Here is a 27665-nt window from a genome sequence, read left to right as displayed (position 1 = left end):
TCCTCTCACCTAAAAAAGAAAAACCCTATAATTTTTACAAGTTTCTAGTTTATAGTCAACTTCACAAATTTTATAAACTCATCATCGGGCAGGGCAGCTTTGTAAAATACAAAATTAGAATAATAACTTTATTATTTAGGATAAAATAATAAAACGTGAAAAAAACACTTCTATGAAAACAAGAGACTGGGATGTAATTAATAATTTAAAGCATCTGCCAAAGCAGTGATTAATCCTATTTATCATGGATATTTGTTGTTTGTAAATAAATGGGTACTTCTGCTTATATAATTTAGAACTTTCATTTTCTTAGCAAGACCTTTTTCTACACAGGTAGTCTGTTTCTAACCTATCATAGGTTCTAAACAAGACAGGCTGTAATCATGATTATTTTAACAAATGATCAAAAGAGACACAGTTGATGTAGTTACTTATAAATCATAAAATCCGAGCTGTCGGGGGAAAAAAACACAACTGTAAACCATAAAAAAAAGTCATTCAAATTTTCTGAATTTTTGTTTCTTCTGTTACATTTTATGTTGGTTACTAAGTCCTTATTTTAAAGTAAGCTGGGGTCAATTACATGCTATAAATTACCTGAAGAAACTAAAGAGAAATCTAAGAAAAATGACTAAAGTGACTAATGGTATAGAAAATGATTCATATTAAAGAACATCTAAATAAATAAAAGATATTTCATGTAGCAAATAAACAAAAACCTAAGGGTCCAGTTCATCATTGTCCTCAAGTACTGTAATGGCAATGCTGAACATTTTATCACTATGGCAACAGAAGCCCAAATGAGAAGAAAAAGGCTTAAATTCTAACAGAAAAAAGAATAAAATATCACACTGAGGTTCCTAGGTAGAATCTCTCTCTCCTTTCTGGAGATTGTCAGGAAGAGATTAAAAAAGTATCTGTCCTGGATAGTTAGACAACCGTACCCACCTAAAAGAAAAGAATAGAGTAAGACTGGCTCTCAAAATCCATTACAGATTTATGCTTCTAGAATTGTAGAAGCTAACATTTAAATTAATAGTTTATAAAACCTGACCTTCACAAAGAATATATGCATCACTGCCTGAAGTAATTCTTTCCTGAGTAATGAGAATCAACAACCTTGTCCTAAAACATAACTTACAACTTAATGAAAACATTTAAAAATCTCTCAACTTTAATCTATATAATTACAAAATCATTAAATTTTTAGATCTTATAAAACAGATATAGGGTATATCCAGGTGGCAGAAGATAATACGTGTTGAGTTCTGTGTTAGCCATATCTCCTTCAAAACAATACAGAAAAGCAAGGAGAATAAAGTCTCACAAAACCACATCTTCCACAATGGAAGACAGAAAATGCCCAAACGTTAAAACATCTGGAAGTAAAAAGAGGAAGATAACTCTAAATCCCAGAAAGAGAGTAGGCACACTCCTGATTGGAAGTCTTAGTAGTGAGCTTGGGCTCATTCCCTGGGAATGGACTAACTCACCCATTAAAATAAAAGGATCTCTAATTTGACCCAATGCATGATCCAAGTACATGCCATAAATAAAATACACGTGGTTCTGGCCGGTTGGCTCAGTGGCAGAGCGTCAGCCCAGTGTGTGGAAGTCCCGGGTTTGATTCCCTGCCAGGACACACAGGAGAAGCGCCCATCTGCTTCCTCACCCTTCCCCCTCACCCCCTCTCCTTTCTCTCTATCTCTCTCTTTCCATCCTGCAGCCAAGGCTCCATTGGAGCAAAGTTGGCCCGGGCACTGAGGATGGCTCCATGGCCTCCTCAGGCACTAGAATGGCTCCAGTTGCAGCGGACCAACTCCCCAGAGGGAATGAGCGTCGACCCCTGGTGGGCATGCTGGGTGGAACCCAGTTGGGTGCATGTGGGAGTCTGTCTGTCTGCCCTCCCCCCATGTCTCACTTCTGGGGGGAAAAATACACGTTTAAAAACAAAATGATTCAAAAAGACTAAAACTAAGAACACAAACAAAAGTATACCAGGCAAACGGAAATGATAAGAAAACGGGTAATGATGATAATGTGAAATTCACGAAAAAAACAAGTGACAAAAAGAAAAGCACTTTTGAATATTTAAACCCACAACTCACAATTAAGATATAACTGTTATATTTACCTATATGCCAAAAAATACAGCAATCACCTTTATGAAGCAAAAAAATACAAAATATGAAAGGAAGCATAGATACAAACATAGGAAGGAGACTCTGATATCAATCACTATTTGTATAAGAAAAATGAAGTGGACAAAAAAATAAGTATATGGAAGATGTAAACATCAGAGTTAATAGGGGAGATCTTCTGGATGTATATATCACACTTTATATTCTTATAATTGAGCACTTCCTTTTCTAGTCCATATGTAACACAAAAATCAGTCATGTAGTAAAGGACTGAGGCACAAGACTGGGGTGAAGCAAAGGAGGTGCCCAAGGTACAAAATTTAAGTCTCACTCTAAGGTTCCTACAGATGCAGTGTGAACACATAAGAGTAGGTGCCTCCTTAATTTTCACCCTAGGCACCTTACTTATTTTATCCTAGTTCTGGCCTATGTCACAAGGAAAACATTATTGTATTCCATAAAATAAATTAATAGAAACAATATCCTTTGATCACAATGCAATCAACCTATAAATTAACAACAAAAAAGCCCTCCCACACAAATATTCAAAAACCTTCTGTAATGAACTGAATTGTTTCTCTGCAAGTTCATACATTGAAGTCCTAACACCCTAGTACATCAGCATGTATTTGAAGATAGGGCTTTGAAGAACTGAGGTTAAATGAGATTATACAGGTAGGCTCTACTCCAATATGACTGGTCCTCATGAGTGGGAGAGGGACTAGGGACACATGTGCAGAGAGAAAAGATCATGTGATGACAGAGCCAGAAGGCGATCATCTGCCAGTCAAGGAGAGAGGCCTGAGGAGACACCAAATCTGCCAAAACCTTGAGATCTCACACTTTCAGCCTCCAGAGCTGTAAGAAAATAAATTTTGATTGTTTAAAGTACCCTGTTGTGGTATTTTGTTATGGCAGTCCTAGCAAGCTCTTAGTTTCACCTTCTGTTAAACAACTACACTTGTTAGATTGGCCATAATCAACAAGACAGGTAATAACAAGTGTTGGAGAGGCTGTGGAGAAAAAGGAACCCTCATTCACTGCTGATGGGAATGTAAAGTAGTACAAACATTATGGAAGAAAGTATGGTGGCTCCTCAAAAAATTAAGAATATAACCACCATATGACCCACCAATCACTCTACTGGGTATCTACCCCAATTATTCAACAATGGTACATAAAGACACATGCATCCCCATGTTCATTGCAGTATTATTCACAGTGGCCAAGACACGGAAACAACCAAAATGTCCCTCAATAGAGGATTGGATAAAGAAGATATGGTACACATATATAATACAATGGAATACTATGCAGACATAAATGATGATATAGTGACATTTACAACAACATAGATGGACCTTGAGAACATTATACTAAGTGAAATAAGTAAATCAGAAAAGCTAAGAACTGTATGATTTCACACATAGGTGGGATATAAAACTGAGACTCATGGACATAGATAAAAATGAAATGGTTACCAGGGGGAGAAGGACATGGAAAAGGGAGCTGTGAGGAAGGGGGCTGCGGGAAGGGTGAAAAGAGGGACAAATACTCTATAAGGTGGGAAAAACTGATTTGACTTTGTGTGATGGATATACAACTTAATCAACAGTTCAAAGATATAGAAATGTTTACCTGAGACCTATGTACTCTTATTGATCGTCACCCTGTTAAATTTAATTTTCTAAATTAAAAAACAAAACAAAACTACAGCTTCTATATAAATAAATCTTGAATAAAAAGGAAAATACAAACTGAAGAAAACACACATAATACATTTAATGCAGTGATAAGAAAATAAGTACTAGACACTTTTACCAAAATGAAAGAATATTAATTGAATTAAATTTTCAACTCAAAAAACTAAAAAATGAATGAAGTAAATAAAGAAAGCACAAGATATACATGGCATGATCTTAGAAAACTCTAAAGACTCCACAAAGCAGTTAGCCAAAAATACATGCCTTTAATAAGTCATAGAATTTAAGGTCAATGCATAAAAGTCACATAAGTATTTCTATATGCTATCACTGAATGATTAGAAAGTAAAATTTTAAAAATATCTCTTTATATAATCACATTAAAACGCTTAGAAATAGACCCTGGCCAGTTGGCTCAGTGGATAGAGCACAGACCTGGTATATGGATGTACCAGGTTCTATTTCCATTCAGGGCACATAAGAGAAGTAACCATCAGCTTCTCTCCTTCCCTCTCCCCCTTCTCTGTTTCCCTCTCACAGCCAGTGGCTAGACTGCTTCAAGAATGGCCCTGGGTGCTGAGGATGGCTGGGTTGGTCTAAGTGTGGGCCTCAGACACTAAAAATAGCTCCATCAGCCCCAAACAGGGGTTCCCGGACGGATCCCAGCCAGGGCACATGTGGAAGTGTCTATTTCCCCTCCTCACTTAAATAAATAAACAAATTCTTGGAAATAAAATGTAACACAAGATGAACATGACATATACAATGAAAACTACAAAACTTTGAGAAAAGAAATTAAATAAACAGAGATATGACATAATCATGAATTGGAAAAACACCAAAATAGTTGAGACGACAACTCTCCTCAGATTTAGGTGGAGATTCAATGCAATCTCAATCAAAATTTCAACAAGCCCTTTGGAAAAGACAAGAAGCTGACATAACCATCTTGACAAAAAAAGAACATGGCAAAGGACTTACACTCTCTGAATCAAACTTACTATAAAGCTATAATGATCAAAACAGCATGATATTAGTGTCAAGACAGACAGATCAATGGAATAGAACTGAGTTCAGAAACAGACAGACTGTTACACAGTCAAATGCTTTTCAATAAAGTTACCAAAATAATTCAATGGGAGAAAAGACAGATTTCCACAAATGGTGCTGCAACAACTTGATCCTTATATGGAAAAAAAAAAAAAAAAGAATGTCTACCATCACCTCATACTATACAAAAACTCATATCAACTGGACTATAAAGCTAAATGTAAAAACCAAAATTTTAACCTTTTGTAAGAAAACAAATCTTTGTGACACAGGATTAGGCAAAGAAATCCTAAACAGAATATAAAAAGAACAAACTAGAAAGTAAAAAATTGATAAAATGGGCCCTGGCTGGTTGGCTCAGAGGTAGAGCATTAGCTCGATGTGTGGAAGTCCTGGGTTCAATTCCTGACCAGGGCACACAGGAGAAGTGCTTATCTGCTTCTCCATTCTTCTCCCTCTCCTTTCTTTCTATCTCTCTCTTCTCCTCCCGCACACAGCTAAGGCTCCACTGGAGCAAAGTTGGCCTGGGCACTGAGGATGACTCCACGGCCTCTGCCACAGGCACTAGAATGGCTCCAGTTGCAAGGGAGCAATGGCCCAGATGGGCAGAGCATCGTCCCCTGGTGGGCATGCTGGGTGGATCCCGGTTGGGCTCATGCGAGAGTCTGTCTCTCTGCCTCCCCGCTTCTCAATTCAGAAAAATACAAAAAAAGAAAGAAAAAAATTTGATAAAATGGATTTCATAAAAAATAATAAAAATTCTTTCAATAGACACAATTAAAATAAACAAGAAAGCAAGCCAAAGACATGGGACAAAATATCTGTAAAACATGTATCTAACAAAGAGTTCATATGCAGAACACATAAAGAGCTGTTATAACTTGATAACATTCCAGTTTTTTAAATGAACAAAATATTTGAACAGACACTTCACAAAAGTAAAGTCACCTATAAGCACATTAAAAGTTGCTAAACATTAGCTTTGATTGGGTAGCTCAGTTGGTTAGAGCAGTGGTCCCCAACCTTTTTGGGCCATGGACGGGTTTAATGTCAGAAAATATTTTCACGGACCAGCCTTTAGGGTGGGACAGATAAATGTATCACGTGACCGAGACAAGCGTCAAGAGTGAGTCTTAGATGAATGTAACAGAGGGAATCTGGTCATTTAAAAAAAATAAAACATCTTTCAGACTTAAATATAAATAAAACGGAAATAATGTAAGTTATTTATTCTTTCTCTGCGGACTGGTACCGGTCCATGGCCCGGGGGTTGGGGACCACTGGGTAAGAGCATCGTCCTGAAATGCCAAGGTTGCTGGTTAGATCCTCAGTAAGGGCACGTACAAGAATCAACCAATGACAGCATGACTAGGTGGAATAACAAGCCAATGTCTCTCTCTCTCTGCCTCTCTCCCCCCTTCTTCTCTAAAAACCAATAAATAAAAATAATGTTTTTAAGTTGCTAAACATCACTAGCTATCAGGGAAAATCAAATTAAGACAACAGCAACATATTACTACACATCAGCTATAAGTTAGTTTAAAAAGACTGACAATAACAGGTGTCAAGGCCTGACCTGTGGTGGCGCAGTGGATAAAGCATTGACCTGGAAATGCTGAGGTCGCCGGTTCGAAACCCTGGGCTTGCCTGGTCAAGGCACATATGGGAGTTGATGCTTCCAGCTCCAACCCCCTTCTCTCTCTCTGTCTCTCTCTCCTCTCTCTCTCTGTCTCTCTCTCGCCCTCTCTCTCTCCTCTCTAAAAATGAATAAATAAAAAATAAATTTTTAAAAAATGAAAATAACAGGTGTCAATACAACGTGTGAAAAAAAGAAAACTCGAATACCTTGGTACTAGGAATGAAAAATAGTAAAACCACTTTGGAAAACAGTGTATATTATAAAATTAAATATGCATTTATTTATGACTCAGCAATCTCATTTCTAGAAATCTAACCAAGAGATTTAAGAACATATGTCCACACCCACATTGTACATACATGATCACAGCAGCATTATTCATAATAGCTTCAACTAATAACAAGCCAAATATCTGCCCATCAAGAAAAGAATGAATAAACAAATCATGTTATATTCCACAATGGAATACTAATCAGCAATAAAAATCAGGGATTGCTTAAGGCTGGGGACCAAGACAAACAGGGAACCTTTTAGGTGGTCAAATAGTTCTATGCTTTTACTGAGGTGATGATTACACAACTATATGCAATTACCAAAATTCATAAAGCTGCACATTAAATGGATGAATTTTATTTTTTGTACATTAAACATCAATAAATTAGAAAAACATTTTAATAGCAAAATACACAGAAAGAAGATACAAGCAGAAATTAATGAGGTAGAAAATAGAAAAGAGTTGATTCAATAAATCAAAATCTTAGTTTAAAAAAACCACTGAACTATATGCTTAAAATGATTAAAATAGTAAACTTTGTTATGTATAATTTACCACAATAATAAATAATAAATAAATAATAAAGATATTATTATAAATATATTTATATCATATATTATATAATATAATAATAAAAATAAATAAATAATAAATTAAGCACTACCAGACTTAAGAGAGGAAGAGAGTTCCAGTTAAGATGGTGGAGAAGATAAATGCTGTGCTCGCCCCCTCCTACAACCACATAAAAATTATACTCAATTATAGAAGAACCACTCTTGAAAACCCCCTGAAGACTAGTTGAACAGAACTACTATAACTAAGGATATAAAAAAAGCCACATTGAGACTGGTAGGAGGGGTGGAGACATGAAATGGGCTAATCCCACACCCACATGTGGTAGTTAAAAACCAGCAGCAATATCTCGACCATGGAAGTCCTCAGGGAGTGAGGAGTTGCAGTGCCAAACCAGGCTCCACAGCCCAGACACCAGTGCTAGGAGGAGGACTTCCCACAATATCTGACTGTGGAAATCAGCAGGGATTCTATCTGGTGAGATGGAGGGTTGTTGGAGCCCCAGACACTCCTATTAAAGGGCCCACGCATAGACTTACCTCTCGGACAGATTCACTGGCTCTGAGCATTTTGGGGCAGCAGCTTTAAAAAGCACCAGGGTCGCCCTGGCCGGTTGGCTCAGCGGTAGAGCGTCGGCCTAGCGTGCAGAGGACCCGGGTTTGATTCCCGGCCAGGGCACACAGGAGAAGCGCCCATTTGCTTCTCCACCCCTCCGCCGTGCTTTCCTCTCTGTCTCTCTCTTCCCCTCCCTCAGCCAAGGCTCCATTGGAGCAAAGATGGCCCGGGCGCTGGGGATGGCTCTGTGGCCTCTGCCTCAGGCGCTAGGCTGGTTCTGGTCGCAACATGGCGACGCCCAGGATGGGCAGAGCATCATCCCCTGGTGGGCAGAGCGTCGCCCCATGGTGGGCGTGCCGGGTGGATCCCGGCCGGGCGCATGCGGGAGTCTGTCTGACTGTCTCTCCCTGTTTCCAGCTTCAGAAAAATGAAAAAAAAAAAAAAAAAAGGCACCAGGGTCATAAAAGGAAGAATTGAATTGTCTGGCTTCAAGGCAAGGCTGAGTGTCAGCTCTCTCAGTACTAAAGAACTTGCAGACCCATTGTTCCTTTGTTGTGCCCTTTCCCCACCTGGCCTGCAAGCACAGGCAGGCACCAAATCTGAATCTTGACCAAACTCGCCCCTCTGGTGATTCCCTGATAAACCTGCCTTACCCAGCCATAGGACCAGCCAAACTTCTTTCAGGGGCTATTCCTCACAGGCTACCTGCCTCAGTTCACATAGGGAACTTTCTTAAAACCTCTTAAAGGCCCACGAACCTCAAACAAGCATACCTTGCATGCCTTGCCCTCTCACTGAGCCACCCTGACACTAGCGGCAGCGGGCCTCAGTTTGCAGCATAGCCCCTCCCAGGTGTCTGCAAGTCCAGCACAGACAGCTGCCAACTGCAGATCACTTTGTAGCTCCTACCAGGCCGAGCTGGGCACAGGCAACAGCTAACCTGGCCCTGCATCAGAGCCCCTCCCAAGTGGCCCAGGAACCAACACACATAGAGGCCAGCTTCAGACAACACCAGAGCACCACCTAATTAGATCCACAAACAACACACCCAAAAGGTGGGCTCGGCAGGCACCAGAGCCTCACTATAGTGAACTGCACTCTGTGGTCAGCCCCACACTACAGCTCATCCACTGTAGTCACATCTAGTCCTCACAAATAGTCTGTCAATCCACCCACTGTCGTGCCAACAGCAATCAAGGCTCAACTACAATAGGACGGTACACACACACAAAGGACACCCATGGAGGACCTGGCTCAAGTGACCAGGGACATTGGGCCACTGGGCCCCACAGGACAACCTGCCAAGACTGGGAGACGAAGCAAATCTAACTAATAATATATAGAAACAAACACAGGCAGGCAGCCAAAATGAGGAGACAAAGAAACATGTCCCTAATGAGAGAACAGGACAAAACTCCAGAAAAAGAACAAAATGATGGCAAGCAATCTATCAGAAACAGAATCTAAAGCACTGATTATGTGCTTAATGAATATGTTTAATGAATATGTTTAATGAATATGTTTAAATATGTTTAATGAATTTGGGAAGAATAGATGACCTCAGAGAGAACTTCAATAAAGACTTAAAATACTTAAAAAGACTTAAAAACTTAAAAAAGGAGATAGAAACCAGAAAAAGAACCAGTCAGATATAAAAAATAACTGAAATAAAGAATGCATGAGATGGAATCAACATCAGATTATATGAAGCAGAGGACTGAATAAGCGATCTGGAAGACAAAGTAGCAGAAAACACCCAGCTGGAACAACAAAAAGAAAAAAGAATTTTAAGGGACTTGTGAGACAAGATCAAGTGTACCACAGTCACATCATAGGGTTATCAGAAGGAGAAAAGAGAGATCAAGGGATTGAAAACCAATTTGAAGAAATAATGACTGAAAACTTCCCTAACCTGGCAAAGAAAATAGACATGTAAGTCCAGGAAATGCAAAGAGTCCTAAACAAGATGAACCCAAAGAGGACCTATATTAGATAAAATATACTTTTAAACAAAGGCTATACTATGAGAGAAAGGACATTTCATATACAATAGCCAAGCTATTGTTCAGTTTCTAATGATCAAATCTGAGAAAATCTGAGCAACAAAATAAATTATAATAAAATATTCTAACCCATAGAATAAACTGTTATGTAGGTAACATTTAGGAAGAAGGGAAAGCTCTTCTTCTCAGAAGTCCAACTAATAAATGTAGATGGGAAACAGGAAAACATCTTTTGGCAAACACTAAAGTAATAACTGTTTCAGGCAAGAATTATCAATGGATGCTAAAATTAGTGGAAGAGTGTATGATGAGATAGTATGATAATATTTACAGTCTCAAAGTATCTCCCCTAATCTTTATTATATGCGGCTTAAGTGTCTGTTTGTCGCTGATAGCTTATTGGTTGCTTGCATAACTGTACTAGCCAATGGGGTGAAGTTGCCACGGCTGAACGCAAATTGAGCGGGTCAGGGGGAAGGTGAACATTTGTTTGCATTGGCAATCATCTGTTTTACATAAAAACTATGTCTTAACGTAATTTCTTTTAAGAATGCCTCCTAGAAAATACAGCACTGAAGAGGAGAGAAAAGGAGCTAAAGCTGCACAAAAACGGCTTTCTTGACAAAAAGAAACCACTGAGCAGAGAAAGACAAGGCTTGCTTCAGTCGCAGAGCAAATGCGTCTTTCTCGGCAAAATGAGACTGATGAGCATAGAGAAACAAGGCTTGCCTCAGATGCAAGACAAAAAAGCCTGTCTTGACAAAATGAGTCCCTTGAACAAAGGCAGGAGAGAAATGCAAAAAACGACAGAGTAATGCTGACCGAAACGCAAAAAGGATTAAAACAGTTTCAAACGGAGAAACTTCAATTTTTAAGCATTCCTCTAGTGACATGAATATTACATGTGAACACTGTCAGTCTTTAGTCTTTAAACTTCAAGTTAGAAACTAATCGATTTGACCGTGGATACTACTGACAGGTTGTTAAAAGAAATCATAAAAAATGATTATCCATTTGGAGGAAAAGTTTTACTTCTTGGAGGTGACTTTAGACAATGTCTATCAGTATTGCCTCATGCTCCACAAGCCGCAATAATACAAAATAGCATAAAATTTGCAAAATCATGGAATTTATTTAAGAAACTCCCAATGACAATGAACATGAGGTCAAATGACCCCGAATATAGTGAGTGGCTTTTAAAACTTGGAAATGGAACTCTTTCTGATGATAATGGATTGAGTGAAGACGTTGTCGAGATTCCTTTGTCAATGATATGCAAAGATAGTTTAGTGGATTGGGTTTTTGGTAATAAAATCCAGCCTGGAAACATCAGTGAAATTAGTGAAAGGGCAATATTGTGTCCTAAAAATTCTGATGTAGACAAACTAAATGATGATGTCTTAAATATCATAGAAGGGAATGACACGACATATTTAAGTGTTGATTCCGTTGTAGCTGATAATAAAGCGAGTGCCAACAACTTTCCAACGGAATTTTTAAATAGTCTGTCGCCTTCTGGCATGCCACCTCACAAATTGAGGTTAAAGATTGGAGCAATTATTATGCTGTTAAAAAATCTTAACACCAGGCCCTGGCTGGTTGGCTCAGTGGTAGAGCGTCGGCTTGGCGTGCGGGGGACCCCGGTTCGATTCCCAGCCAGGGCACATAGGAGAAGCGCCCATTTGCTTCTCCAATCACCCCTCCCCTTTCTCTCTGTCTCTCTCTTCCCCTCCAGCAGCCAAGGCTCCATTGGAGCAAAGATGGCCCAGGCACTGGGGATGGCTCCTTGGCCTCTGCCCCAGGCGCTAGAGTGGCTCTGGTCACAGCAGAGCGACGCCCCGGAGGGGCAGAGCATCGCCCCCTGGTGGGCAGAGCGTCGCCCCTGGTGGGCGTGCCGGGTGGATCCCGGTCGGGCGCATGCGGGAGTCTGTCTGACTGTCTCTCCCCGTTTCCAGCTTCAGAAAAATACAAAAAAAAAAAAAAAAAAAAATCTTAACACCAGAAGGGGTCTTTGCAATGGTACAAGACTAGAGGTTCTCCAGTTGAAAAATAATGTCATAATAGCTAAGTCTTTGACTGGCTCCTCTAAAGGTGAAATACATGTCATTCCAAGAATTGATTTGGCTCCATCTCAAACAGGGTTGCCGTTTCAATTGAGACATAGACAATTTCCTGTAAAACTTGCCTTTACTGACCATCAATAAGTCTCAGGGCCAAACGCTTAAGCGTGTTGGCATTTTTTTTACCTGAGCCTGCATTTGCACACGGTCAACTTTATGTTGCCTGTTCAAGAGTTCGTGAAAGAACGGACATAAAATTAAAAATAATTGATGGTCCTCTGCAAGGTGAGCTTAAAAATGATGGAAAGATCTACACAAGAAATATTGTGTACAAAGAGATCTTTGACATGTGAATTAACATTTTATTATTTAAATCACCTTTATTTATTGAGCTAGCGGTGGCTCTTAAGAAATGTACTGCCAGTGGTTTCCTTCATTGCACTCTACTTTAAGCAATTAAGCAAGTAGAAGGGGGAAACCCTGTGGGGCAGTAAGCAAAGGGGCGTCCTCACCGCTTGCCTGGGTAATTCAGTTTGAATTAGCAGACATCTTTGCACAAATCATTTTAATTACATTTTATAATATCTAGAACAGTGGTCATTTCGTATGACCACCAGGCTTTCTAGTTATGTTATAAAGAGGAAAAAGTAGTCATTTTATAGTGAAAAAAAATTTGGCCAACACCAGTTTAGCCAAGTGATTAAAGTTAACATCACCAGTAAAGGAACAAATCACATACCTACCAATATGATGCACTGAGGACATGTGGCTTTGACTTTGGTATTATTTTTACTAAATTTAATTGAATGTATTAATTAGTAGAATGTAAGAGAAACTCAAATTGGTGGTGGGGTAATCCACAAAATAACTGGCCAGGATTCTACAAAAGTGTTAATGTGTTCAAGATTAAAGGAGACTAAGTAAAGGCAACATGGGATTCTGGACTGGATCCTGGATCCAGGACCAGAGAAGGACATCAGTGGGATAACCGGTTAAAGTTGAATAAAGTCTATAGGCTTGATAACAGTAATGTTTATTTGATTTCCTAATTATATTGTTAACTTGGAGCTTTGATTATTGTAATATGGTTACGTAAGATGCAATTGGAGACCTAGGTGAAGATTATGTGGAAATTCTTCTACTTTTACAATGTTTTGTTAGCTGTGAAATTATTTTAAAATGAGAAGTTTAAAATATATATACACATATATAACCTAATATTTTGAAGTTCCCGTCTGGCCAAGTCTTCTGCCATCTGCGAAGCCCGCAGTCTCTCTTCATACTGATCCTTCTCAGACTGCCTCCAGACATCATATTCCACTTTCGTTTTCTCTAAATCCGCTAATCTGTTCTCAAGTTCTAGCCTAAAACAACAGATGATAATTATGTTACAAGAACTACAATAAGGATAATATGACAGAAAAATGTGTTCATGTACAAGGAGTTTTAACACAAAATAATTATATACTTACTTTTCATCCTGTAAGACCACAAGTTTTTGATAACCTTCTTCCTTGGCAGCTTGTACTTTACGTATTAATTCATGATCCTTTTCTACTAAGAGCACTTTGTGGTGATCAACAGCTGATTTGAGAATTTCATTGTCTGACTGTAATCCTAATATTTTTTAAGGAGAAAAATGCACTATACTCAATTTTACTAAGATGAAAAGTCACAATTCACAGCAAACATTCTGAAGCTAGTAAGAAAATTAGAGGAGTGTAGAAAATAAGTCACTCTGGATATATATTCTCAAAGATTATTATATTGATAAAATGTTTTGCAAGAATAAAACAAACTAAAACTCAGTAATTTTTCTGTCATCATTTTATTTAGCATACTCACACAAAAATATTAATAAAAGGTTATATACATTTATTCATCACTTGAATCTTTAGGCTAGGAACATCAACCTGGATGACAGCTAAAGAGGTTTAAGTACTTACTTCATCTCTAACCTAAGCCCTACAGAGACACCGTGACAAAGTGGGCTAGAAGCAAGGCGAAAAAAATCACAGAACCCTCCAAAACTTATCACTCTAGCAGATTTGTTAGATTTGTAGTAGAAACATAAATTGGAAACTTTCAATTCTGTCCAATGAATTTAAAAATCTTCCTTGCAATAAGTATTTTACAGATAATATATTCATATCTCACTTCACGTTAAAAAGAATGCAGAACTGCGAGAGAAGCTCTTTTCAGTTTCTAAGAAAATGTACTCTCTAACTCTATGTAAATTCACAAAGCAACATCATGTAGAAATTAATAATAAAAACATTCATCATAAGTTCTGTCTGAAACTACAGAGGCCAGTTCAACTAAACACCAACTCAAGAATGGTAAAAGCACAAAGGCAGCTTTTTCAAGTTCTTAAGAAAAGTCAGAAGTAATATAATCTCAGCTTAAAAATAAGCCTAGGCTAAACTAGACTTAATAACTAGCCGAGGGCTACATAAAAATTATTTTAACTGTAATAATTGGGCTTGGAATGAATAATCATATGATCTAATAGATTTAAAATTATAAACCAGGAGCATGGAAATTCCCACTGTGAAATTTTATTTAATTTCTGTATGAATCAAGTAACTATAACATAAACGTAAGATTGTTTTTTTAAAAAAATGTTAGATTGCAGAATGAACATTCAACACAAAAACAATCCATATGTGCTTTAACATTAAAATTCAATTAAGCTGAAAATCGGAAAATAAACATCCAGTGTGATCTATTTTAATAATTTTAGTTTATATGTGAAAATAATAAAAAGCATGGGAAATTATATATTACCATCCAGTTCACTTTGAATCTTATTTCTTTCTCTTTCTAGCTCACTCTTAGCTCGTGCTGCTTCCAGTTTGATGTCTGTTATTTCTAGTTTGTTTGAATGTTTAAGTTCTTTTACCTGTTGATAATTAAAAATTGAATTACTATTGGTTATTTTCTTGCCATTAACTGCTTACCCTAGAAATTTAGTAGAAATGAGAAGCCACTGCGGTTGTAGAGCATCGAGTGAGCACCTTCCACAAGAGATGGTGTTTCAGTGCCTAGAACAGTACTTGGCATGAAGAAAACAATTTTTTCCTAATAAATGTAAGTCTATTTTTTTAAAAAAAGAATGTTGGTGACAAGAAGGCATTCCAGGTATAAGAACATCCAAAATGTTACATAGGTTTAAAGTCACATTGTCTGCTTGAAAGAAAAGAAGTGAATGTGTTATAGGCAGAGCAAAAATCTATGGAGTGGCAGGGAATCAACTTTATATAACATATAAAAGGGTTGTATATCCTGTTAGCTATTAAAGGTGGCACAATTAACTTCGTTTCAGTCCTGTAAGAGACAGATATTATCCCCATTGAAAAGTTAAGCTAGTCAAAGGCCCTGGCCAAGTAACTCATTTGATTAGAGCATCATCCTGATACACCAAGATCATGGGTTGTATTCTTGGTCAGGGCACATAGAAGAATCAACCAACGAATGTATAAATAAGTGGAACAACAAACTGATGTTTCTCTCTCTCAAATAAATTTAAAAAAAAAAAAAAAAAAGCTCTTCCAGTTGTTTAAAAAAAAAAGTAAGCAAGTTAAAAGTCACATACGTGGTGAGATGAATGAGTCAAGATTCAAATGTAGACTCAACTGATTCAAAGCCCATGAACTTTTCCACTGTACTCCATTACCTACCTCCAAAATGAAAGTTTTAATTCCTAAATATATCTGAATTTCAAGACTATACTTGAATTAAAACATTTAACAATAAAAAACTCATTGCCTAATTTTCACTTATTCTTCTGGTGTCAGCCATGTGCAATAAATTAAATGAGATACTGGCTTCAAAACCACTTTGCAACTATAAGAATATTCAAAAAAAAAATCTGAAATGTCACTAGATATATAATCTTCAAATGTAAAAGAGTATGTATGTGTTTACCACAGAAACAATTAGGTAGACTATCTCCTACAGGTGGCATCTAACACCTCTAATATGCTGTTGGCCTTTCAGGCACAGAAATCCAATTGTGTCACCGCACCAAAAAAAAAACCTCAAGGTTAGATTCACATTAATAAAATGTACAAAGAGTGACCTAAAAAATCAGAATGTCAGCTTATTAATTATGAGAAAAACCTATAAGGGCAACTAGAATCTGCTAATCTGAAAAACCAGTGCAGTCTTACCCTGTAGACAAAATTACATAACAAGTCAAATAACCAAAAGTTGCATGGTAATCATTTAATCTGAACAAACTGAATGGAATGAATTGTTTCATGGTCATAAATTGAAGCAGATTGGTGTATTCTTTTCCACAGTAAGAATGATATTTTTGGCCATGGCCAGTTGGCTCAGCGGTAGAGCGTCGGCCCAGCATGTGGAAGTCCCAGGTTTGATTCCTGGCCAGGGCACACAGGAGAAAGTACCCATCTGCTTCTCCACCCTTCCCCTTCTCCTTTCTCCCCACCCCTCCCTCCGGCAGCCAGGGCTCCATTGGAGCAAAGTTGGCTCGGACACTGAGGATGGCTCTGTGGCCTCCACCTCAGGCACTTGATTGGCTCCAGTTGCAATGGAGCAATGCCCCAGATGGGCAGAGCATCGCCCCCTACTGGGCATGCCGGGTAGATACCAGTTGGGCCGGGTGCATGCAGGAGTCTGTCTCTCTGCTTCTCACTTTAGAAAAATAGAGGAAAAAAAAAGAGAGAGAAGGATCTTTCCAATGGCTAAACATTGCTTCAATCTTCTCAAGTAATTCCTTGGCCAAGAATTTATAATGAATACATTGTTCTTATAGGTAACTTCTTATACTTCTACCAAACTAGAGTAAATTCCTTCTGGTCTGAGAGCCATTTTGTTTTTTAAGGTGATTTTCCATATAACTCTGCTGTGATAGAAATACATTATTTAACTGATTTAGTAACTAATTTTATTTCCAAGTTCTTAAAGAGGCCTGAAGTAGTACTACTACTGCTAGCTAATATAATAATAACAGCTAATATTTGGGTGATTATATTCTAAATCTTAAGCTAAATGCTTTATGTATATTTTATTCAATCTTTGTCAAACTCTATAAGTATCATTCTCATTTTATAAAGGAATACAAAGTTTTCAAAGGAAATGTAAACTGCCCGCGGTCATACAACTATTAAACAGAAGAAATAAAGTTTGAATCCAGTCTGTTTAACTCCAGAGCTGATACTCTTATTATCTACAGCAGGGGCCCCCAAACTACAGCCCGCGAGCCCCCATGTGGCCCCCTGAGGCCATTTATCCGGCCCCCCGCACACTTCCGGAAGGAGCACCTCTTTCATTGGTGGTCAGTGAGAGGAGCCCATTGTCCAAAAGCAGGCTCATAGTTCCCATTGAAATACTGGTCAATTTGTTGATTTAAATTTACTTGTTCTTTATTTTAATGTTCTTTATTTTAAATATTGTATTTGTTCCCGTTTTGTTATTTTACTTTAAAATAAGATATGTGCAGTGTGCATAGGGATTTGTTCATAGTTTTTTTTATAGTCCGGCCCTCCAATGGTCTGAGGGACAGTGAACTGGCCCCCTGTGTAAAAAGTTTGGAACTCCTGGCCTACAGGAGTCTATAAAATACTTCTCATTGTCATCCTATTTCTGGTTACTGGATTCCTTATATAAAGTGGAGGGGAGAGAAACTAAGTTCTTGAGAAAACTCTGTATATAAAATGTTCAAAACATTATATTCTTTTTTAAATAACATAAATATAGATGCTGCTGGTATTAGTTTACTCATTTCACATTTACTGAGTGCTTACTGCATACCAGCTGTAGTACCTAGGAGCTGGAGGTACAGCAGTAGTAAAACCAATGTCTCTAAGCTCTGGAGCTTATATTTGGTTGGGGTAAGCAGCAGGGGGTAGGGGGAGAAAAAGAGAGACAAAAAATAAACAACTATAAATATATTAGATGGTGGTAAGAGCTATGGAGAAAAATAAAGCAAATAAGGAAGACTGAGAGGGTACAGGAAGAGGGAAGATGGTACTTTAGTAAGTGAAGACAGGGAAAGCCTCTCTGATAAGGCAACATCTGAAAAAGATGAGGAAACAAACTAAATAGATATGTGAGGGAAGCCCATGCCACGCAGGAAGGTTCAAAAGCCCTGAGGGAGAAGTGAGCTTGCTCAAAGAAGAGCGAGAGGGGAGTGTTCACAGAGAAGGGAATGAGAATTGGTCAGATTCTGCATATACAGGCAGTCTCGGGTTATTAACAAGACAGGCTCTATAGGTTTGAAAACATCAGAGTATTTATATGCCCAGGAAGGTAAAAAAAATACTATGTTAAGACAAACATCTGTCTAGGTTGCATTTAATAGGCAAATGTACCTGTTCCAACTTACATACAAATTCAACTTAAGAACAAACCTGTAGAATCTATCTCATTCATAACCTGAGGAATGCCTGTATTTGGAAGGGAAAATTGATAGCATAAAGAAAGATCTCTATTGAGAGAACTAAACTGCTTAAATGCAAAATTTCTTTGTCATTATACAATAGGAAGCATTCTAAAGAATGAAGTAGAAACATAAGATGACTTACTTTAGTGGTCAATGTATTTAATTCCCGTTCAGCTTTATGCAATTTACTGATTAAAACAGTATTTTGTTCATTGCTTGACTGTAGTTCTTTTTCCAAGTGTTCAGCCTGTAGTTTAACTGATTGTTTTTCAGCCTTTTATTAAAACAAAACATTTTAAAATGTTTATAACTTTTCACAATTATATAAAAATAAAGTAACCACTATTTAAAATAAGTGTGTAATCACACTTACCCCAAATTATTCAAAATCTCAATATTAACATATACCAAAGGAAAAAGAGATTTTTCTCAAAGTATCTGGTATAATCCAAATAAAAGATGTTTGCTTCAAGATAAATGCAAGAAAGGTATCTGAACAAACAACATATTAAGAGCCACCAATGAAATAAAACTCATACACTTCTCTTATGAATGCACTTACTTAATACCTATTTACTCTTACTGTGGACATAATTTGAACACACATTTTTGAGGATTCTAAATCTATAGCAGACATAAAAAAGCATTATTAGAAGTGTGAGGGCCCATTTATAATAGTAAGAAGAACTGAAAATATAAAATCAATGGAGATTTTTTTTAAAAGAGATACTATAAGAATTCAAAATTCTCACCCACTGTAATTTGTTGCCTTTGGAACTCTGTCTGAGCAAAGAGCTCAATGGCTCCTAACCTCCTCACATAACAAAATCAGAAACTGTCAAAAAATTTTCAGGTTGGTAATACTCATAGTACTCTTTAGTTGGGGACAGAAAAACTAAATGCTTTTAGAAAGTATTTCTACTAAAAATAGTTATAATAAAAATGTTTCACATTTAAAAGATAAGCTTCAGTTTTGTCACATCTCATTTCCTATATATCTTAAATATAAGGAATATATTCAAGTAATTCAGAAAAAAAACTATTTTCCTCAAATATAATACTTTCTGGGCTCACTGACATGTCAAAGGTCAAAGATGAAAGAAATGCTTGCTGTCATGTGCTTATTTCCATTTCATCAAATACAATTAAATAAAGGTTCTTTTGAAAATGTCACAAACGAACTTTCCATCTTTTGTCATCATTTAACTTGTTCTGAAAATAATCACTGTAAATTAGCTCTATGAAAAGTTTCACACCGAGACCATACACCATAATCTACTGCAGTCACCTACTTATTCTATCACTGTGTAAATGCATTAAAGATGAAAGGATGGCATCATAAGCAGTCTCATTTTGAACTGCCTCATGTCTAAGGACCAGTGAGTACTGACAACTTTAAATACTATCAAAAGCTTCATCTAACAAATGACTTGTCGTCAAAATGTACCAATATACTTCTTGTACCAGTTTGCTGGCTGGGGGAAAAAACCCACTATTTTTTGGCCCTGGCTGGTTGGCTCAGTGGTAGAGCGTCGGCCTGGCATGCAGGAGTCCTGGGTTCGATTCCCGGCCAGGGCACACAAGAGAAGCGTCCATCTGCTTCTCCACCCCTCCCCCTCTCCTTCTTCTCTGTCTCTCTCTTCCCCTCCCGCAGCCAAGACTCCATTGGAGCAAAGTTGGCCCAGGCGCTGAGGATGGCTCTATGGCCTCTGCCTCATGCGCTAGAATGGCTCCAGCTGCAACAGAGCAATGCTCCAGATGGGCAGAGCATCGCCCCCTGGTGGGCGTGCCGGGTGGATCCCGGTCAGGCGCATGTGGGAGTCTGTCTGACTGCCTCCCCGTTTCCAACTTCAGAAAAATACAAAAAAAAAACAAAAAACCAAAAACCCATTATTTTGGTTTTGGATATTGGATTTTAATTATAAGCGCAGTGCCCACTAGCTTCCTTCCAATTCAAATCATTTCACACTATCTGAATAAAAAAACAAAACACTTTGGAGTGCTCGAAATGAATCAAAACAATTAAACTAGTACATTTGCTGCATGTTAGACAGTAAGAACTAAGAGGAGTAAGCATATCTGCAAAGATGATAAAGGGGTCCATAGTATCTTGCCACTATGGCATAAAAATTATTTTGAGCTGAAAACATTTGGGAATCAACAGACATAAAAGAAAAGGTTTCTTTCCTCAACTCTTTTTATCTGCCTAGAAACAGGTTTCGAAAATAATTTAACTGTTATAAATTCCCTTCCCTGGGTTTCATAACTAAGGAAGACTGCCTCCTATCATGAGAGACAAAGAGTCAGCATCAGGATGAGAAATCATCTACACAGACCTTTTCACAGAACTGTCATATCTCCCATCTACTTTCCTAAAGGCCCATTTGCCTTTTCTAAGTGCCCTTTCTTTCCTTCTCCTTTCCCTATTCTAACTGCCTCTTTGTGACACATTTTTTCTCTAAATTCCCAGGCACACACATGAAAAAAACCTGTATTTTCTCATACTAATGTTTGTTGTCAGTTTAATTCACAATCTCCAATCACTGAACCTAAGAGGATGAAGAAAATGTTTTTCCTCTCCAACAACTGAAACCAAGAATTTTTGCTGGAGAGTATATGTAGGAAAATCAGCCTGGGTCTGCCAGCTCTTACCTCTCTCTAATGAGCTCAGAAAAATAATTCAGTAAAGCTTTATGCATATGTAGCCAAGCTGAATTTTATTATTCTAGCAAAATTCTGTAATAGACACAGAAGTATGGTATTTCTGTTTCAACAGGACTTACGATTTTAAGATTTTAAGTCCCAGTGTAAGGAAATACTTACCTAGGCAGAAATTGTTCTTTATGGTTTGAGATAACTAGTCTTCAGAAACTCAAATACATTTTTTTTGGATTTTGCATATTCCACTTTGTGGCATTACAAGAGTTAAGTCAGATAGAAGAAACAATCCCTTTATATATGTGGCAGCAGAGCCATTGCTTATGGATCAATAGTTTTCTTCTCTACAAAAAGCATATATACTCTTGGAATTTCCACAAATGCATATTAGATTGGTGAGCTCTAAAAATCACAGGCTTGTCAACTGCACTTTTAAAAAGCATGCTGTATTTTATTTTCCACATGAAGCAATTAAAACCTTACCTCCAGGGATCTGATTGTAGCCTGCATCTCAGCCAACTGCCGCACCTGAGTTCTTTGGACATTTTCTAACTGAGCACCAGAATTCTCTTTTTCAGCCCTTAAGTCTGCTACTTCAGCCTCCAACTCTTTTAATTTCTGACACAAGTGGACCTTTTCTCGACCAAGCTGCTCTGCTCTTTTGCTGTCTCCTGTGGGATCAGGATTAAGCAGCTGATTATAAAGTTCTTCTTTGTCTTTCTCCAGTCTTGAAATCTGATAATATTTTGAAAAAAAGAATACAACTTTAGATTACTGAATTCAGTCATGAACATGCATTACAAGTCAGTAAATTAAAATTTAAAAGTGCACAATGTAAAAAAGAAAGTTTACATAGTGATATGAAATACCAAGGGAAAATATCTAAAATGTCACGTTCTTCATTCTGACTCAGCATGGCTCAAACATGAGGGCAAGTACCTTGTCCTACTTTCCTTTGATCTTCCTGTGGTGTCTAGCACAAGGCTTCAGCAGTTGCCAAATAAAATTCAAAATTAGGTCCCAGCCAGTTTGCTCAGTGGTAGAGCATTGGCCCGGCATGTGGATATTCTGAGTTCAATTCCCATCAGGGCACACAGGAGAAGTAACCATCTGCTTCTCCACTCCTCTCCCTCTCCCTCTCCCTTCTTTCTCTCTTTCTTTCTCTTCCCTTCCTGCAGCCATGGCTCAGTTGGGAGCAAGTTGGCCCCAGGCACTGAGGATGGCTCCATGGCCTCACCTCAGGTGCTAAAATAGCTTGGTTGCTGAGCAATGGAGCAGTGGCCCCAGATGGGCAGAGCATCGCCCAGCAGGGGGCTTCCTGGATGGATCTCGGTCACGGCACATGCGGGAACCTGTTTTTCTGCCTCCCACTTAAGGAAAAAAAAAAATTCAAAATTATAAATAATATAAAAATAATTAATAAAATGTCAAGTATTTAAAAAATTAATCAGAACATTACAGGGGCTTGTGCAGGATCAATATACTGATTACTGCTAAGCTTTTCCTCATTTGACAGTAATTCTTGGGCTATGTCTATACTAATAAAATTATCTATTCCAAGGCAATTTAATTCACAAAAAAAGCTGCCTGTCCATTAAGTGACTACAAATGTGACTGATGAGAGAGTTGTTAAATGACAGCCGAGTTTATTAAACTCTAGTTGTAATGATGGCATAGTTCCTAATTTTCAGATTCAAGAAAGAACTGAAAATCATTACTCCTAAGCATATATAAAAGTCACTGGGGCACTTGTAGAGCAGAAACACCTGTGGTCTTCTCATTCATGCCAATCATCACTTCCAGATCCCATGGGCCTCCCCAACAGTGGGTTTCAAACATTTTCCTAACCTCCGAGGCCCCTCACCTCGAGGAATGAGGGGCGAGGTAATCACGGTAAAACTCATTCTTTCTTTTTCCTGATCTCCCAAACTATCTGTCTCCAACAACCACCACCAAACCTTTGTTGTTAACCAGAGTTCCTCTTTTTTAGTCTCCTTTAAAATAACAGGTTTCTTTGGACAATTAAACTAAAAGAAAGAATTCTGCTGTTTTTGTTTTGTTTTTAAACAAAGGTTAGAAACCACTGCTCTAACCACCACCAGGGGTTGTTTTGTAGCCAGGATAAGCTCAGGCTTCCTCTAAGCCAAAAGGACTTAAAAGTAATGCTCTGCAACCTAGGCAAAAGTGGCCCAAGAGACAAACTGATTGCTCACACTGTCATACTGTATATTTACAAATCAAAGTGTGAGACATCCACACCAGTGCAGAACCTGTTCTCATCATCTGTAAAACAAGAGGTTAGACTGAGGCCCTATTTAAGATCCTTTTCAGTTTTAACATGTAGTGACTCCAATTTTGTTATGGACATGCTGAATTAAAGATGTCAATGGTAGAACTATCTACCTGCTAAATACTTTTTTTCCAGAAAATAAAATCTGCTTAGAAGGCAGCTGTACAATTCAAAGTCAAGCCCTCCAAGGTCAAACTACATGTAATTAGTGTCTCTCTCCTATATTTCCTCCCACACTTGACATATAAACTTTATCCCTTACTACCTTTTTCCCCTCTATTTTTCTTTCCTTTCAGCTAGGTGTGTGACTGTGCAAGTCAGTTTTCACTTGGGCCTCAGTTAAAGTGAAGAGCTTGGACTGGATGATCCATAAAGTACCATTTAGCTTTTGCACATGGTAACTCATCTGGGTCGGGAGTCAATGCATAACTCAAACCCAGGCAATGATGCCTTACTGAGAACTTTAATGAGTGCTTAGCTGAGTGTGCTAAACATATAATTGCACTTAGTAACAATAATTTCATAAAACATAGGGGGTCAGACAACTAATGTCCTTGACCAGTACGTTTCCTGTATTACTGCTTTCTCTAGTAGTTTGAAGGGGCATCTATCTGTGTGACAGCTGAAGTGGTAGCTGAAACTATGGACTGACCTGGCTAACAGCAGTCAGGATAATTGGATCACACATTTACAACTCCTAAACCAGAGCTCACCATCAAATCATTCCAACCAAAACTGGTGATCACTGTCCTCTTCTCTATTCATTTATTGTCATGCAACAAATATTTGAGTACTTCTATGTACCTGGCATCTTCTAGGCAGTAAGGATAGAGAACCAAGCAGACAAGCAAATAAACACAAAACCTCTGCTAAGAAAGTTTATATTCAATCACGGCTGACACCAAAGCTGTCCCAGTCATCTGGGCACAGATCTTGGGCATATCCACAGCTCTTCCCTTTTTCTTAACTCTCAATCAGATTCACGCGACATCTTCCTTGATATCCTCAGTTTGCTGTACTTTCAATCTTTTCTCCAAACTTACAAAAGGTTTTGTTTGAATTTCTTTTATGACATTTATCCAAATCTGACTGTATTAGTTACCTCCATGCTTATTTTATTCTCCTCGACAATATAAAAGCATACTTGACAGGAAAGATGATGTATTAACCAACTTCACTTTTAAAAAATTGTTAAAGAAAATTGAACAGAAACAGATCAGGAACTAGAAATAATTATTGATCTTTTCAGTGGATGGTAGCACCACCCTAATTCTCCAGTGCACCCAAAATGAAAGGTCATATATCTAATTGCTCCATCGGTTTTCATTATTACATGATGCAGCACAGAGAAAAGGTTACGTGTACAGGCTCTGAAATCAAGTGGACTAAATTTTTTATTCTTTCAGATTTTATTTTGTATTTTTCCGAAGTGAGAAGTAGGGGGAGGCAGACAGATTCCCGCATGCACTGACTGGGACCCACCCAGCATGCCCACCAGGGGGCGATGCTTCGCCCCTCTGAGGTCTTGCTCTGTTGCAACCAGAGCCATTCTAGTGCCTGAGGCAGAGGCCATGGAGCCATCCTCAGTGCTGGGGCCAACTTTGCTCCAATGGAGCCTTGGCTTCAAGAGGGGAAGAGAGAGACAGAGAGGAGGGAGAGGGGGAAGGGTAGAGAAGCAGATAGGCGCTTCTCCTGTGTGCCCTGGCTGGGAATCGAACCCAGGACTTCCACACACCGGGCCAATGCTCTACCGCTGAGCCAACCAGCCAGGGCCTCCTTTCAGAGTTTTAAAGATAATGCTTTACTATCTTTGGAGTTATACTATTTCCAAAAAGAAGTCTGTTGTCATTCTTATCTTTGTTCTGTACAAAATGTCTTTTTCCTTTGGTTACTTTTTTTTTTTTAAACTAACTTATTTTTAGATAGTGGCAGGTTTACATGCAAGTTTAAGGAATAATATAGAGAGATCCTGTGTACCCTCCACCTAGTTCCCACCACTGGTAACACCCCCCCCCCCTCCACTTTCTGGAAGACATTGTGCGGAATTGGCTTTCCTTTCTTTCTTTTTTTTTAAACCACTCGGTAGAATTCTCCAGTGCAATCATTCTTTAGGGGAACTTTTTTTATTGACTTTATTGAGGTGACATTGGTTAATAAAATTACATAGGTTTCAGGTGTACATTTCATATGTACAGTGCACTGCATGTTCACCACCCCATGTTGTCTCCTTCCATCACCAATTATCCCCAATTTACCTTCTTCTACCCTCCCACTCTCCTTTCTCTCCTGTAATCACCGCACTGTTGTGTCTATGAGCTTTTGTTTTTTATTTACTTAATTCTTTCACCTTTTACACCCAGCCCCCAATTCCCTTGCCCATTGACAGCTGTCAGGGGATTTTTAACTTACAAATTTAGTTTTCTTAATATTTATACATATGGGGGAGGGGAGGGGCACAAAGAAAACCAGTTAAAAGGTGACGGAAGACAACTGGACTTTGGGTGATGGGAATGCAGTATAATCAAATGTCAAAAAACCTAGAGATGTTTTCTCTGAACATATGTACCCTGATTTATCAATGTCACCCCATTAAATTTAATTTTAAAAAATACATATACATATATTCAAATTACCTATTTCATATGAGCAGAGTTGTGGTAGCAGGTGACTATTTGTTGAATTTATTTGGAATTATTCATCTCTATATAAGCTAATTACATTACCTTATTACCCTTTTGATATCCTGTTTCATTGCTGATATAGGTAATTTGTGTCTTCTCTTTTTTTGTCAATTTAGCTAAAGGTTTGTCAATTTATTAATCTCAAAGAAACAGCTATTGCACTGATTTTCTCTACTGTTTTTTGCTTTCAACTTCATTCATTTCTGCTTTTACCTTTTTTATTTCCTTCTCTCTGCTTGCTTTGAGTTTATGTTGATCTTCTCTTTCTAGGTTCTTAAAGTGGGAGCTTAGATTATTGATTTGATACTTCTCTCTCTTTTTAATATTTATTGACTTTAGAGAGAGAGGAAGGGAGAGCAAGAGACAGTAACATCAATCTGTTCTTGTGTGTGACTGGGGATCGAACAGGCAACCTCTCTGCACTTTGAGACGATGTTAAACAACTGAGGTATCTGGCCATGATGATACTTTAATTCATTTCTAATAAATACATTCAGTGCTATAATTTTTTCTCTCAGCACTACTTCAGCTCTATCCAAAGTATTTTTTTTTTCTTTCATTTTTCTGAAGCTGGAAACAGGGAGAGACAGTCAGACAGACTCCCGCATGCGCCCGACCGGGATCCACCCAGCACGCCCACCAGGGGCGACGCTCTGCCCACCAGGGGGCGATGCTCTGCCCATCCTGGGCGTCGCCATGTTGCGACCAGAGCCACTCTAGCGCCTGAGGCAGAGGCCACAGAGCCATCCCCAGCGCCCGGGCCATCTTTGCTCCAATGGAGCCTTGGCTGCGGGAGGGGAAGAGAGAGACAGAGAGGAAAGCGCGGCGGAGGGGTGGAGAAGCAAATGGGCGCTTCTCCTGTGTGCCCTGGCCGGGAATGGAACCCGGGTCCTCCGCACGCTAGGCCGACACTCTACTGCTGAGCCAACCGGCCAGGGCTATCCAAAGTATTTTAGTATGTTGCATTTTCAGTTTTATTTGAGTCAATTTATTTATTTTGTGTGTGTGTGTGTGTGTGTGTGTGTGTGTGTGTGTGACAGAGAGAGGGACTGATAGGGACAGACAGGCAGGAAGGGAGAGAGATGAGAAGCATCAATTCTTTGTTGCAGCTCCTTAGTTGTTCATTGATTGATTTCTCATATGTGCCTTGATGGGGGTTGGGGGGGCTACAGCAGAGTGACCCCTTGCTTAAACCAGCAACCTTGGACTTCAAGCCAGCAACTATGGAGTCATGTCTATGATTCCATGCTCAAGGTGGTGAGCCCATGCTCAAGCCAGATGAGGCTGTGCTCAAGCCAGTGATCTCAGGGTTTCAAACCTGGGTCCTCCGCTTCCCAGTCCAATGCTCCATCTACTGCGCCACCACCTGGTCAGGCCATTCCTGTTTCTTTTAATGTGTGCATGATATATCCTTTTCTATTCATTTACTACCTACATATATTGTTATAGTTGAAGGTTCTTAGACATGGCATATAGTTGGGTCTTTTATTTTTAAAATAAACTCCATAAATCTGTCTTTTAATTGGTTTATTTAAACAATTTATATTTATTATGACTATTAATATGTTATAGCTTAAGTTTTACTTTTCAATTTTAACTTTGTTTTCTTTGTCCTGCCTTCCCAGGGTT

The 27665-nt window shown here is 38.5% G+C and overlaps 1 protein-coding gene across 4 annotated transcripts in view; it reads right to left on the bottom strand.

Annotated features, from left to right (window-relative positions):
- The window catches only part of CEP83 (centrosomal protein 83), a 104644-nt gene that overhangs the window by 22086 nt on the left and 54893 nt on the right, over positions 1–27665 (bottom strand). For all 4 annotated transcript variants that reach the window (XM_066257742.1, XM_066257743.1, XM_066257744.1 and 1 more), the window contains 5 exons: positions 21549–21800; positions 18550–18681; positions 14786–14900; positions 13471–13615; positions 13213–13362 (listed from right to left, as the gene is read on the bottom strand). In XM_066257742.1, the coding sequence (XP_066113839.1) occupies positions 13213–13362; positions 13471–13615; positions 14786–14900; positions 18550–18681; positions 21549–21800 (794 nt within the window). The remainder of the gene's footprint in view (positions 1–13212; positions 13363–13470; positions 13616–14785; positions 14901–18549; positions 18682–21548; positions 21801–27665) is intronic.

This window comes from Saccopteryx bilineata, chromosome 2 (genome assembly GCF_036850765.1).
Source record: "Saccopteryx bilineata isolate mSacBil1 chromosome 2, mSacBil1_pri_phased_curated, whole genome shotgun sequence".
Classification (NCBI taxonomy): domain Eukaryota; kingdom Metazoa; phylum Chordata; class Mammalia; order Chiroptera; family Emballonuridae; genus Saccopteryx; species Saccopteryx bilineata.
The sequence above is the reverse complement of the archived record's forward strand: the minus strand, read 5'-3'. Positions and strand labels throughout refer to the sequence as shown.